Source organism: Nansenia antarctica (genome assembly GCF_963989245.1).
Source record: "Nansenia antarctica genome assembly, chromosome: 20".
Taxonomy (NCBI): domain Eukaryota; kingdom Metazoa; phylum Chordata; class Actinopteri; order Argentiniformes; family Microstomatidae; genus Nansenia; species Nansenia antarctica.
Window position 1 is genome coordinate 9,396,440 of NC_137693.1, and position 16,055 is coordinate 9,412,494.

The following is a 16,055-nucleotide window of genomic DNA, read 5'->3' on the forward strand; positions in this document are numbered from 1 at the left end:
GAGGAGAGGAGAGGAGAGGAGAAGAGGAGAGGAGAGGAGAGGAGAGGAGAGGAGGAGAGGAGAGGAGGGGAGGAGAGGAGAGGAGAAGAGGAGAGGAGAGGAGAGGAGAGGAGAGGAGGAGAGGAGAGGAGGAGAGGGGTAAGGAGAGGAGGAGAGGAGAGGAGAGGAGAGGAGAGGAGAGGAGGAGAGGGGAGAGGAGAGGAGGAGAGGGGTAAGGAGAGGAGAGGAGGAGAGAGGAGGGGATAGGAGAGGAGGAGAGGGGTAAGGAGAGGAGAGGAGAGGAGGAGAGGAGGAGAGGGGGAGAGGAGAGGAGAGGAGAGGAGAGGAGAGGAGAGGAGAGGAGAGGAGAGGAGGCGGGTGTGGGGAGGGAAGAGGAAGAAAAGAAAGAAAGAAAAGCAGAAAAACAACAACATCTTCAGCTGGCGTCCTCGGAGGTCTAATAACAGCCTCACGGAGCCCCACGCAGACCTTGTTAGCTTGTTAGGCTGACATCCAGTACAGTGGGTGTGGAGGGTGGTGTCGGCCTTGTTGACAAGCTGTCTGTGTGTGTGTGTGTGGGCACGGTGAGAGGCTCCGACGAGGAGCTGTTGTTGTTACAGAGAGAGAATGCTTCGCGCCCCTGTTCCACCTGAGCCTCGACAACAACAGCTGTTCAGTAGCCCACGACGCATCGGTGTCTGAGCGTGTTGTACAACGGCGTGGAGAGGACGGAGGGAGGGAGGCTCGTGCCGGACGCACTGAGAAACACACGCGTATGCGCACACACACACGCACGCGCAGACACACACACACACACTCACACACACACACACACACACACAGACATACATAAACACACACACAGACATAGACACACACACATACACACACACACACACACATAGACAGACAGACACACACACACACACACACACACACACACACACCCACCCACGTGTGTTAGGTAGTGTAGTGGAGGAGTTGCAGTGCTCCCAGGTAGTGCTGACACAGTGATGATGCAATGGGGCTCCAATCAGCATCAGCATTTAGCAATGAACCATACTCTGCTCTCTACACAACTCATTAGCTACGCACTACACGTGTGTGTGTGTGTGTGTGTGTGTTTTTTGTCTGTATCTCTGTGTGTGTGTGTGTGTGTGTGTGTGTGTGTGTGTGTGCGCGCTCATACGTGTGTGCGCGCATATGTGTGTGTTTTTTGTCTGTGGCTATGTGAGTGATGTGTGTGTGTGTGTGTGTGTGTACGTCTGTTTCTTTGCACAGGTTATTCTCCTAATATAGTCAACAAAACAGATGAGTGGGGAGGCACAGACAGGTGTCATATGGGGAGGGAGGGAGGGAGGGAGGATGGGAGGATGGGGGGAGACATGGAGGGAAGAGAATGCTTTTATGATGAAAAGACAAACAGACAGCAAGGATAGAGGAGTCACACAACAGCATCCTTCAGTACCTTCCTCCCTCCATAAGATGTTGGCGACTGTCAGCGGCAGAACGGCAGAGAACATAAAAGAGAGACGGACAGAGAGAGAGAGAGAGGCGGGGGGAGATAGAGAGAGGGGGGGAGATAGACAGAGAGAGAGAGAGAGAGAGAGAAGAGAGAGGAAGACAGAGAGAGAGAGAGCAGGAGAGAGAGGGGGAGATAGACAGAGAGAGAGATGGGGAGATAGAGAGAGAGAGAGAGAGAGAGAGGTCATGTCATCATGTCATAGAGCATCAAGTCAAATCAAGAAGAGAGAGGCAGAGGAACAGACACACACAGCCAGCTCACAGTGCTTCTTTTGTACTATGATAAGAGAGATATATTGGATGAGATATATCATATATTATTGTATCGCCTCAGGCGGAAATGTCGCTTGACATCCCTTCCTCTGTACTGTATCACTTCCCCGGCAGTGTCCCAGTAAACAAAGAGTCCAAAAGACGTCCTCAGGGAAGCCGGAAGGTGGGTTCAGATGACGTCTTTCTAGGACGTCCAGATGACGTCTTTAGGACGTCTTATGGACTACAGAAGACGATTCTGTAGTCCATAAGACGTCCAAAAAAGATGTCATCTGGATGTCCTAGAAAGACGTCATTTGAACCCAGCTTCCGGCTTCCCTGAGGACGTCTTTTGGATAATTATTTTACTGGGTGTGGCGACTATAGGGTCTAGGACGCCTCTCTCTCACTCACGTGTCTTCCTGGCCGAGTCCTCCACGAACAGGGAGGAGATGTCCTCGTCCACGCCCACCTCGTTCTTGGCGATGCAGGTGTAGGCGCCCGTGTCCTCGTAGCGGACGCTGCCGATGTGGAGCTCGCTCCCGTTGGCTGGCGGCGCGGAGGAGGAGGAGAAGAAGAAGAAGAGGGAGAAGAAGAGGGAGGAGAAGAGGGAGAAGAAGAGGGAGGAGAAGAAGAAGGGGGAGAAGAAGAGGGAGGAGAAGAGGGAGTAGAAGAAGAAGAAGGGGGAGAAGAAGAGGGAGGAGAAGAAGAAGAAGGGGGAGAAGAAGAGGGAGAAGAAGAAGGGGGAGAAGAAGAAGAGGGAGGAGAAGGGGGAGAAGAAGAAGAGGGAGGAGAAGAGGGAGGAGAAGAGGGAGAAGAAGAGGTGGAAGAAGAGAGGGTCAAAAGTCAGCCGTCAGCTCAGCGACACCGCTCCCACCTGTCGATCCGCATTTTCCGCCGCGCGCCCTGACGCGATGCGGTGTGTTCGTCAAGCAGACGAGCGGAACTAATCCGAGCAGACAGCCAATTAAGTCGCGCACACACGCACGCAAGCTAGAGATGCTGTGATTACATGACACAACACTTGCACAGGGATTTAAATAGTGCGAAAAATAGCGGATGTAGTTTGTGCACGGAAATACTATATAGAGAGAATGAGTCGGAGAGGTGCTCGTACACACACGTGCGCAGACGCACAGCTGCACACACACACACACACACACACACACACACACAAACACACACACACACACACACACACAGCAACAAGCAGTTTCAGGTGAAGGTAGTGTTAGCCTCTGGTGTTAGCCAGCCTTTGTGAACTTGTGTTCTCAGATCTGTTCCTGGTGTTTCCACAGTTCCCTTGATCACAACACTCTGCAATCTCCCCAGCGCAGCAGGGGTGAAGGACACTCACGCACCTGCCAGCGTGTCAGACAGACTCCACCCGCAGACGTCGTGTCAGAGATCAGGTTTCTCACTCTCTCTCTCTCTCTCTCTGTCTTTCTCTCTCTCTGTCTTTCTCGCTCTTCTCTGTCTTTCTCTCTCTCTCTCTCTGTCTTACTCTCTCTTTCTCTCTCTCTCTCTTCTCTCACTCTTCTCATTGATCCCCCTCTCTTGATCTGACTCTGTGTATCTCCCAAAATACAGCCCGGCTTCCCAAGCTCTATCGTACCCAAAAAAAGCTGCCTGAGAATATTGTTTTTGGGTAGTAAGACTGCATAAACATGAACTACTTCAAAAGGCCTGATGATGCACTCACGGAAGGTCCTGTTTCTCCTCTACGTTCTCATTTCCATTTTAATCTGAGGGTCGCAGATTAGAACTCATTGTACTCCCCACCGCTATATCAAACAAAACTGTTTTTCAACCTTCTGCCTCCTGCTCATGCATTCCTTGGATGACATATTCGGAGGGTTACGTTTTCTGAATAGTCGGTGCTCGATATCTCGCTACAAACCGGTCTTCAGGGGGAAGCGGTAATGGCATACAGAAATGCCTCACATTAAAAACCAGACATCGCTTTGATGACTAATCCATACTGTAGTTATTCCCTGATCAATGTTTATTCACAGGCACTAAAGGCATACACACACACACACACATACACTCTCTCTCTCTCACACACACACACACACACACACACACACACTCACACACACACGCACACAGTTACAGTCATACTATATATCACACTTGTAGAGCTGTGTGTTGCCAGGGTTGGCTGGGACCAGTCACAGCTCTAGTCCTCCTGTCCTCCTGTCCTCACCTTGGACAGCTCTAGTCCTCCTGTCCTCCTGTCCTCACCTTGGACACCTCTAGTACTCTAGTCCTCCTGTCCTCCTGTCAGTCCCTTGGACAACTCTAGTCCTCTAGTCCTCCATTCAGCACCGTGGACAGCTCAATTTCAGCATTCAGCACCTTGGACAGCTCCACTTCAGCATTCAGCACCTTGGACAGCTCCACTTCAGCATTCAGCACCTTGGACAGCTCCACTTCAGCATTCAGAACCTTGGACAGCTCCACTTCAGCATTCAGCTCCTTGACCAGCTCTAGTCCTCCCCACCCTCTCAGCTCAGCCTCGTGAACACACAATTGGGCCAGTTTCACAGACAAGGCTTAAGTCTAGTCCTGGACTAAATCACACATGTAAAATCTCCATTGGAGAAGCTTTTTAGTCTAGGATTAGGCTTAAGCCTTGTCTGTGAAACCGGCCCGTTATAGAACACACTAGTCCTTCTCAACCCTCCTAGTGAACACACACTAGAACACCATCTTCACACTGAGCAACCAAATTATAGAACACTAGTCTTCATTTACATTTACATTTACATTTTGGGCATTTAGCAGACGCCTTTATCCAAAGCGATTTACATCAAATACATTTGTCTAAGTAAATGAATCATCTATCCATCAGTCATCGGAAAAAAAAAGTAATCTATGCTCAGGCCAGGGGCCATTGGCAGTCATAATGCTAGAAGAATGAAGATTGTTTATTTTTTACCCTCACACTGAACACACACATTCTAGAACACTAGGCTTCCTCAGCTTCTCAGCTGAGCCTTGAGAACACCCACACATGCACACACAAACACATACACGCACACACGCACACACGTACACACGCACACACGCACGCACACACACACACACACACACACACACACACACACACACACACACACACATAGGTGTCTACTGTAGCATAACACCCCCTCTACCTCTAACATTATAGAAGATCATTACCCCTCACCGTCCCGTTGAACACAACACATTAGAAAAGGCAAGCTGAGCATCCCCCATCTGTGAGAAGGACTATACTTATATTTACATTTAGATGGTTGTTTGTGTCTATAATCCTCGTCCTAAAACTGTCTCCCGGGGTGATGATGATGTAGGGGCTGCCTGCGGGCGAGCCTCCTGGCTGGGGCATGTTGAGCTGATAACAGCCTATTAGCACAGGTAATGACCCACACACCAGCCAATAAACTCTCCTCTAACGAGGGTCTCGCCTCAAAAAGACGACGACGGCGCTCTCCCCCCCTCAAATTGAAACTCCCACTTCAAACCGCCTCACATGCCTGGCTGATTACTGCCGACCGACGCCGCTACGTGTCTCATTTGATTTTTCTTTTTTTTCACACTCGGTCGGTTCATTTCATCTGTTTTTTTTTCTTTTCTTTTTTTTTTCTGTTTCGTCTTGAAAGGCTTTGGTATGTTTAGCCTTTTTAAATTCGGTGTACCCGTGCAATCAGTGCTGCGGAATAATGACAGTTGAGATGGTGACCCCAATCATGGATTTCATGAGACATGTGCACACGCAGACACACACACACACACACACGTACACACACCACACACACATAGGTGCCTACTGTAGCATAACAACCCCTCTACCTCTAACAATCCAAGTCATTGTGTGTGTGTGAGTGTGTGAGTGTGTGAGTGTGTGTGTGTATGTGAGTGTGAGTGTGTGAGTGTGTTTTACCTACTAAAAGAGCCGCCTCGTTAAAATGCTAACCTGCTATTTACACACAACAACCACTAGTTGGCCGGTTGTAAATTAGCCTCCTTCCTACACAGAAAAACTGCAAAATAGCTTTATACTAGCTTATCCTTTCAAAATGTAAGGATACTGGGTGGTGGAGCGCACATATCTAGGAAAAGTCATGAAAGGAGGGTCCTGAAATTTGATCGAATGCAAAGATATAACATTTTTCTTTACTCACAGGGGTCAAATGACCCCTCGTGGCTGTCCTAGTGTTAAGCCACTTGTCTGTAAAGGTGAGTAGGTAAGTAAGTAGCCTTGACAACCGACGGTTCTTGAGCCCGACGGCCCTAACTGCCCTTCGCTCGTCTGTGAAACCCGGCCCCGGATGTTCTGTTGTTTAGCTTACCGATGAGAGAGAGCTGCTTGGAGGCGCGGGGCTCCAGGTCCAGGCCGTTCTTCAGCCAGAGCAGCTTGGGGTCGGGGATGCCGTCCGCGTGGCAGTGGAGGCTGGCCGACACCCCCGGCTCCTGGGCCTGGGTCTCCGGGTACACCAGGATCACTGGGGGAACTGGACACACACACACACACACAAACACACAGTGAACATGTGACCTGGCTACTGGCTCCTGGGTCAGTGGGTACACTGTGTGTGTGTGTGTGTGTGTGTGTGGCGCGGCTGAGGCTCAGGAGGTTGAGCCGGGCCGCGTCTAATGATCTCAATGTCGGGCGGTTTGATCCCTGGCGGTTTAGCTCCCAATGAGCGGGCCGGCGCCTTGCATGGTAGCTTGGCCGCCATTGGTGTGTGAATGTGTGTGTGAATGGGAGAATGAGAGGCCGTTGTAAAGCGCTTTGGAATAAGGCACTTTGGAATAAGGCGCTATTTAAGTGCAGTCCATTCACACACACGCACACACACACACATACACACACAAAGCAGGCAGGAAGGCATTCGTCTCACGCCAGCACCACACACAATCACACACAGAAAGCGGCCAAGGGCTCCAGGCGGTGTAGCCACAACAGAGCCCAGCTTGAAAGCCGTCTTTCCCCCTCAGGACATACGCCACGGTGGATAAGGACCGTTGGACAATGGGGACAATAACACCAGTGGAGGAGTTGTATGGCAGCTCCAGTATGTTGTTTACCAGACCCTCTATGATTATTTACAGCGAGTGTACACTCATGGTAATTGTCTTGCCCGATAACCTGCCTTCCAGGAATGAAACACACAAACACGCACACACACACACCCACACACACACAAACACTCAGACGAACACACACACACACACAGACACACACACGAACACGCACACACACGCACAAACACACACACAAACGCGCATGCATGCATGCAGGCACACACACACACACACACACACACACACACTCTCACTTTCATGCACGCACGCACGCACACACACACACACACTCGCTCTCTCACACTCACAGACACACACACACACACACTCTCTCTCTAACACACACACACACACACACACTCACACTCACAGACACATACACACACACACACTCTCTCTCTCTCTCTCACACACACACACACACACACACACACTCACAGACACAGACACACACACACACACACACACACACACACACACACTCTCTCTAACACACACACACACACACTCACACTCACAGACACATACACACACACACACTCTCTCTCTCACACACACACACACACACACACACACACACACTTGTACTGGCACAGCTGTATCGTTTTCAATTAGCCTAGATCCTGCCTCACAAACACCGCCCAATCACGTCTATTGTCTCTTTAATTGAAAATAATTCCTGGGCTATTTTTTTTCTCTGTCTCATGCCTGTCGGCGCTGAAACAAAGCCCTGCGATACGGGATTGGTATCACTGATTTGATACAGTACAGACGGTTCTTCTTCCAATGTCCTCCATGGAAAGGCAGAGGAGGGAGGGAGGGAAGGAAGGAGGAAGAAAGGGAGGGAGGGAGGGATGGAGGAAGGGAGGGAGGGAGGGAGGGAGGGATGGAGGAAGGGAGGGAGGGAGGGAGGGAGGAAGGGAGGGAGGGAGGGAGGGATGGAGGAAGGGAGGGAGGGAGGGAGGGATGGAGGGAGGGATGGAGGAAGGGATGGAGGGAGGGATGGAGAAAGGGAGGAAGGGAGGGAGGGAGGGAGGGTCTGGCAAAAGAGAAAAAGAAAAAGCAGACTTATGCAAATGAGTCTGGTAAAGCAGAGCTTTGATAAGTGTTTGCTCCTGGATAGCCGCCTCCTTGTGTCCTCAGAAGAAGACTGCTGCAGGGTTGATGCGCTGTAGCTAACATGATTTACATGCTCAGCGTGGAATCAATCGAAAACACCACGGGTGGAATTAATTAGCTTGCTGTGACATACGTTGGACATAGAATTTTTTGGGGAGGTTTTTCTCATCTGGAGACTGTCGCTGGTAGGCATGTTGCAGCAAGGCCTCAAACCTCAACTGCACTTGTTCAACTCCCCTTCATCCATCCCCTTGGTGTTATTCCTGTAAGTGTTTATGTGTGAACTGGAAAACAATGGTTCAACTTTTATTCGGGCACGGCGTTCTATATGGATACTGTGTTGGAATTTGATATACAACCATATAAAAAACAATGGCTTTATAACAACAACAACAACAACAACAAAGAAATACAGATAGCACAGGAGAGAATTGGAGTAAAAGAGTGGCCAAATGTAGTCAAAATGTAGTCTAAGAACCTCCGGTTCAAGCCCAAAAATTGATACATTTTTCCCATCTGGATTTTTTCAAACAGAGTAGCCAATATTATTATTGTGTAACATGTAGGCTTACATTTTCTTGTCTGATTAAATGGCATTTGGTTAATGTTACCCTTTCTCAATTATTTTCTCACCAAGTCCAACCTTGAAAATGTATAAATGAACTTAGAGACAAGAGATAGTCAACGTGAAAATGAGTCAAACGAGTCAACATTTTATTTGATTTAATCAGGCAGGAAACTTTAGGCCTAAATGTTACACAACGCTGCTATCAGCTGTTTGAAAAACATGGGGACCTTTGAGATCTTGGGCTTCAACCGAGGTAAGTAAGTTCAACAAACTCAAACAAACTACATTCTACATTCTGACGATACGCTTCGAAGCTCTATAACAAGCCAAGACCATCACATTAATAATATGATATAATAATATATATACATATACACTCATATACATATATATACATTCACTGCAACATAAGTCACTTTGAATAACACTTTTATTCAAAGTGACTTACATTGCAGTGAGTGTATACATTTTTCAGTGTATATGTTATTCTATACATTCAGTATATATCACCAGGTGACAATGACATCCAATGAGAAGTGAAGTGTCGAGTATGGGCCATTACTAACCATTCACCTGCAGCACATGAGTCTGGTAGAGGAGCTCGTAGCCGTAGGCGTGGCAACTGTAGTTCCCCATGTGGATGGTGGTCACCTTGGTGATGTAGAGGGAGCCGTCGTCACCAAAGTCCTAATGGGAAGAAGAGGGGATGGTGGGGGAGGGGCGGGGCAGGGGGTGTGGGGGGGTAGGGGGGGAGAGGGGGAGGAAGGGGAGGAAGGGAGAGGTGAAGAGGGGGAGGAAGAGCGAGGGAGAAGGGGTAGAAGGGAGAGAGGACAGGGAGAGGAGGAGGAAGGGAGAGAGGAAGGGAGAGAGGAGAGGAAGGGAGACGGGATAGAAGGGAGAGAGGAGAGGGAGAGAGGAGAGGGAAAAGGAAAGGTGGAGGAAGTGAGGGAGGAGAGGAAGAGGGGGAGGAAGGGGGAGGGGGTAGAAGGGAGAGAGAGGAGAGGGAGAGGGAAAGGTGGAGGAAGTGAGGGAGGAGAGGAAGAGGGTAGAAGGGAGAGAGGAGAGGGAGAGGGAGAGAGGAGAGGGAAAAGGAAAGGTGGAGGAAGTGAGGGAGGAGAGGAAGAGGGTAGAAGGGAGAGAGAAGAGAGGGAGAGGGAAAGGTGGAGGAAAGGAGAGAGGAGAGGGAAATGGGTTGGGGAGGAGAGGGAGGAGAGGGAGGGGGGCGGGGGAGGGGGGGGCGGCACACAACAGGGAGTGATGAGACAGATAGACCCATGAATCACAGAGCTCCCTGGGAGGAGGGGGGAGTCATGGGGGGATTTGAGGCCCCCGTACGGCGTTACGCTTGCTTGCTCAGCCTGATAAATAAGAAGGGTTAAAAATATAAAGAACATTAGCGTGATTAATGGAGCCAGTTGGTGTTTTTCAGGATGCCCAACTCACCCGGGGTTTTAGCACCGGCTTAGAGAGGATTAAGACACTAAATAGTTTGTTGTCACAGTGTGTGTCACGGGATGCAGATGTTCTCTGCTACTTCTAGCCCCAAACAACAACTCACAAATAGAACCTAGAAGTTGGAGATTTGAACAGTTCCGAGTGTTCTAACAGAACAGGTCCGTTGCTGTCCAACTGAAAACGTAACTTTTCGGAGGGATCGCATCGCAGAGAGAGACTTTCTCTGAACACTTTCAGGGGCATCGATTAATCATCAAGAAACAACTTTCTACTATGAGATGACTAATAGAAGTAAACGTCACCGCTAATGAATCAAGCTTGAGCATAGCTCTGTGGTGGCAATATGTGAAGCGTTCTAATGCTTTTGTCCTCATATCGGCAACTGATCAAAATGTTTTGACTTTTCTTTTGAAACACATAACTAAGTTTCAACGTTGTTGAGAATCACAACACACACTCGCTAGTCAAGCCAAAATGCTGCAACGCAATGGATTCAGTGAGTAATTCCCACTGCTACCTAGATTACTATAACACTACTTTACATTGTTAGCAGATTAAACAAAACAAGCTGTGTTAGTTAGACTAGCGATGTGTACTGATTTTCAACAACGCGGAAATGTATTCACATTTTTCTAAAGAAAAGTCTGATCCTTACATTGGATCCTGACCAAAGCATTAGAACGTGTCACATATTATGATTATTATGATTATGGTTATTATGATTATTATTATTAATAACAACAACACCACTACTACTAATAATACTAATACTAATACTACTAATAATAATACTAATAATACTAATAATACTAATAATAATACATCACATTTAAAAGTGCCTTTCAGAGCACCCAATGATACCGTACCTAGTTAATACAGATTATTAAAAAAACATAAATCCCCCAACTATCTAAATATATTGAGACTCAAATCATGGACTTACGGACGGTTTATAAACACAAAGGCTGCAGTACGTAGCTTTTGTCCGGTGCTGTTTGGCATACTTACATACAGCCACTTGCATACAGCCAATTATCGTTTAGCCACTTTGTGCACCAGTGTTCCCCTTCCTTTAGAAATATACGACTACAGATGTTTCTGTTCATCTTATGAAAGAAACAGCTCTATATTTTATCATTAATGGTCTCAATTATAATACTAATCTCAAGATGGAGAAGGTCAGTGTCATGCGTTCCCATCCTGGCGGATACGAGGCCTATTCAGAGCGTTAATTAAAGTAGGAATTGGACCATAATTGTTTTTGAAGGAAGAAAAAGGAAAAATCCATGACTCATTTTGCTGAGTTATTTCCTGCTTGAATTCAAGCAGTTCGTCTAGTCGTGTGGGGTAAATGGTTGGGCTGCGAGTGCAACATTTATTTCTGTGTGTGCGTGCGTGTGTACGGATATGTGGCTCTGTGTGTGTGTGTGTGTGTGTTTGTGTGTTTGTGTGTGTGTGTGTGTGTTTGTGTGCCTGCATACAGTATGTGTTTGTGTACGGATGTGTGGCTCTGTGTGTGTGTGTGTGTGTGTGTGTGTGTATGTGTGTGTGTGTGTGTGTGTGTGTGTGTGTGTGTCAAACCAAAGGGAAATGACTACCATCATCTCTCCCAAAAAAAGAAAAAAATTACCATAGAAACAAAAAGTCCCTATTCAATATGCAAACATGGTCCGTTTTTTATCCCAGCGTATGTGTTCATCAGAGAGTAATACGAGCCTGCGTACGACGCTACAGAAAAGCGACAAATGGCTCTGATTACAGGGAAGGTAAATTGCCACTTCTGGCTGGCTAACCTGTCCTACGTGAGAGAGAGGCCTTGCCGCCCGAATTGAAATCCCAGTTAAATGTGACATCTGCTCATTGCTTCTAGAACAAGCTCATTTCCATAGAACACAGACCGGCCCAGTTTATCTGTAAATAAATCAACTTCACAGTGACCGTGACCTGATGTGACAAGTGACACATTGGACCACAGGGGGGCTCTCATTCAATCAGTATGCATTCACTGTGTCTTTCTTTCTTTTGGTTCATTCATTCTTTCTTTCTTACTTTCTTTCTCTCATTGCGATTCAGAGGAGTGGGACGTCGAGGGGAGATTGTTAAGGGATGCGGAGGGGGGGAATTTCCTCCCTCTCTCCCTTTCAACAGCCCCCCCCCCCCTCTCTCTCTCTCTCTCTTCACTCTCTCTCTCCTCAGCCACCCGCACATCCCCCTGCACAGACTCTGCAATTTAAAACCACTCTTCTGATTCAAGGACATGTCACACTACCGTGCTGAATGTTGAAAGGTTTATAAAGATGATCATGCCCTCACACATTACATGCTAAATAGGTATGAATACGACGCCTTAAGTCTCCTTTTCTGATCCCACATAATGGTGAGCACACAATATCTACTATAATTAAAGTCTCGGCTCCATAGAAACGTTGTGCGTGACGGGGCCTCGCTGGGGGGACCTAGACCCTCCTGCTACCCCCGGCCTCCTCCGCCGCCTAAACACACGTCCTTGTTTAGCACATCGCCGTAGCAACAGCCCACAACAGCCCACACAACAGCCCACAACAGCCCACAACAAGGCCACTCATTAACACACAATTAGAGAACTGTACGCAACCCACACGGTGGATGAACACGAGTCTGGCGCGTGCTCTCTGCTGTCGGAGCTACGGCCGTGGTAGACTTCATTACACCCTCGCCAGGTTCCCCTGCTATGGCATGCTGGGATATGCGAACAGTGGTTTTTTATTACTTTTTTTTTTAAACGTTCTGTACGGCTCCTGGAGGCGCTCCTGGAAGGCCAAAAACATGACATCATTTCCAATTAAAACAAATACTACAGACCTGCTTAGTATTAATTAAAACGAGTAATAAAAAAAAAGTGTTTTAAAGTCAGAGAGATCAGATAGAATGAAAGAGTTTTAATTGGAATTAGCATGTCTAATTTATATAATTTCTTTAAATAAATGAGAGGAGCCCCGTACTGATTTCGACACATTTCGTGTGGGATAATCAAATATTAATCGACGGGTCCAATTAAGTCTCGTGAAAGCGAAACGACACGACACTTCAAAGTAGCGAGCGTGTTGGAATGTTGGACACCGTGGTTTTCCGTGTTTAACCTTGAAAGAGACGTTACCCTCCTGGGGCCGCGGGATATTTTATCTACGTAAAAAACCACTTAGTCCAAACGCCGCCGCCGGCTTTGCTACAACGGGGTGTGTCTGAAATATGAGCTTCATTTCATTTTCAAGACCGGAATCTTCCAGCGCACCCGATAGCACTTGACCTGCTGATTGTCATCAACATGAGCAGGCAAGACTGTGGTGTTTCCACCTGGACAGAAATTGGACTCTTAAAATAGAGCCCCTAAAGTCAAAATAATGGAAGGAAAAAGAAAGAAAAAAACGAGGTGGGTTATACCCTCACGGTGTCCATAGTTTGAGATGTGCCGTGTGTTTGTTTTACACACAACCCTGTTCTGTCTCTCCGAAAATGAAAAACCTCTTCTCTTCCAGCTCGATTAACATGACATTGTTTTTGTGTTACTATAACTACTCAATACAGCAACTCCATCATCATCATCATCCTCATCATCATCAACAACATTAACAACAACAACATATTTAACAACAACAATAGTAACAGCAACGACATCATCATCATCCTCATCATCAACAACAACAACAACAACAGCATTCTGGGTACTCACGTTGATGTCCTCCAGGTCCAGAAAGTTGAGCGTGATGCCGTTCCTCTTCCATATGATTGGTGGACGCAGCGTTCCCTGGATGGCGCAGGACAGGACGGTGCTCAGGCCGACCGTCACCGCGGAGACGCTCACCCTCATGTCCTCGGCCAGGCTCAGCTGAACTACCTCTGTAGAGAGAGGAGGAGGAGAGGAGGAGGGGGGGGAGGGGAGAGGAGAGGAGAGGAGGGGAGGAGAGGGGAGGAGGGGAGGGGAGGGGAGGGGGGGAGAGGAGAGGAGAGGAGAGGAGGAGAGGAGAGGAGAGGAGGGGAGGGGAGGAGAAGAGAGGAGAGGAGAGGAGAGAGAAGGAGAGATGAGGGGAGGAGAAGAGAGGAGAGGAGAGAGAAGGAGAGATGAGGGGAGGAGGGGAGGAGAAGGGAGGAGAGGAGAGAAGAGGGGAGGAGAGGAGACAGGCAGATAAATAAAAGGGAGATAAAAGTGAAGGTCTTTAAGGACTGAGCCCCAGCTAGACTTTATGGTCTTTATTATACTTTCATATTTCACATCCGATCACCCAGCAGGGGGCCATGCAGCAGCTGTCTGGGGGAGGGATGGGGGACCTGGACAAGAGTGAGTGTGTGAGAGGACACCGCTGCTTAAACATTATTACTCTCATTAAGGATCATTTACAGTCATCTGACTAGGGCTGTGCAATTTGCTTCACCTTAAAGGCCAACTCTACAAAATCCTACAATTCCCATGGAGGAGGGGACACAGAGAGAGAGGGGGAGAGAGAGGGAGAGAGAGAGAGAGAGGGAGGGGGGCAGAGACAGAGACAGAGACAGAGACAGAGAGAGATAGCAAGAGACCGAGAGAGAGAGAGACAAGACAGAGAGAGACACATAGAGAAAAATAGAGAAAACAAGAGAGAGAGAGGGGGGAGAGAGAGAGAGAGAGAGACAGACAGAGAGAGAGAGACACATAGAGAAAAAGAGAGTAAACAAGAGAGAGAGAGAGAGCAAGAGAGAGAGAGATTGTGGCATGATGAACAGCAGGGAGGAAAGGATGTCATAATGGAGTGACTGAATGACCCAGGGTGAATGGTTGGAGACTTTAGAAAGGACCAGAACTGGACCAGAACTGCAGGTTTCATAAATAAAACACCCTGGCAGAACTCTAAATGGAGTCAACCCTGTGTGACCCCTCTCAGCCAATCCCTGGCCAGTGTGTTCATTCTCTCCAGGGAGTTAGATTGGCACTGTTGTACAATAGCTCTCTTCCCCTGTGACCGAGCCAATCACAAAGGGCCATTCATTTCCAATAATGAAAAAGTGTGTGTGTGTGTGTGTGTGTGTGTTCGTGTTCATAATACTATACTTTAGCATTACCACTTTCACACATCTACGGTGTGTTTGTGTGTGTGTGTGTTTGTGTGTCTGTGTGTGCGTACGTGTGCGTACGTGTGTGTACGTGTGTGTGAGGGAACGTGTGTATGACTGTTATGTTATGCCCCTGGTCCTAGCATAGATGACTTTCTCTTGCGATGACTAATGGATAGATGATTCACTTACATTGACAAATGTATTTGTTGTAAGTCATGTGTGTGTGTGTGTGTGTGTGTGTGTGTGTGTGTGTGTGTGTATGCGTGTGTGTGTGAGTGTGTGTGAGTGCATGTCCGGGTGCGTGTGCGTGTGTGCTCCTGATACTATACTTTACCATCACCACTTTAACACGCCTACTGTACAATAGGATTAGGAACGTCAAGTACATTTCCCACTATCAGGGTTTCTGAATCTTGGATCAGGTCTTCTAATCCCCATATAATCAAATTCACTATGATCTAAAAGGCCAAACTGGTCCCAGGTCACCACTCCTTTGGAAAATACGGACCCAGATCTTTTTTTGTATTCACTGGAGCTGAGGTGAAACATTCCCAGATTAACCAGCGACTCTGTATCACCAGGAAACGTTTGAGACTCGCCGTGTTGCTCAATGTGCATAATCACTCTCAAGCCCGGTCATTGTGCTGCGAATCGGATTCCACATTCATTCATAACTGCCATTTACCAAACGCACGTTGCTAGGGTACAGTCGCACGGCGAAGGCCCGCAGCGTAAAGACTTGCCATGAATCACTCTCTCTTTGTCTGTCTGAAACAGCTCAACATGTCTTCATACTGCAGCTCCTGGCCTGGTAAAAACTATTCAGCAGCCTTTGACTGCACTGCGGTCACACCGGGCTGCAAACACACACTGCTTTCCGAACGACCGCCAGAAAGCACTATACATTCCGTCTCTGACTCGACTGCAACCACCGCCCTGAACATTTTAAAATAGGAAGCACACTGTTTTTCTTTTAAACCACAACATTTTAGCTTTTTAAATCATAATACCGTTTTTT

The 16,055-nt window shown here is 47.8% G+C and overlaps 1 protein-coding gene across 1 annotated transcript in view; it reads right to left on the bottom strand.

The window, feature by feature from the left end:
• Positions 1-16,055, bottom strand: part of fstl4 (follistatin-like 4) — a gene marked incomplete at both ends in the record, with an annotated part of 162,901 nt that overhangs the window by 9,512 nt on the left and 137,334 nt on the right. The window contains 5 exons of the mRNA XM_080549663.1: positions 1,448-1,474; positions 2,170-2,304; positions 6,093-6,254; positions 9,082-9,202; positions 13,680-13,846. Of these exons, the coding sequence (XP_080405789.1) occupies positions 1,448-1,474; positions 2,170-2,304; positions 6,093-6,254; positions 9,082-9,202; positions 13,680-13,846 (612 nt within the window). The remainder of the gene's footprint in view (positions 1-1,447; positions 1,475-2,169; positions 2,305-6,092; positions 6,255-9,081; positions 9,203-13,679; positions 13,847-16,055) is intronic.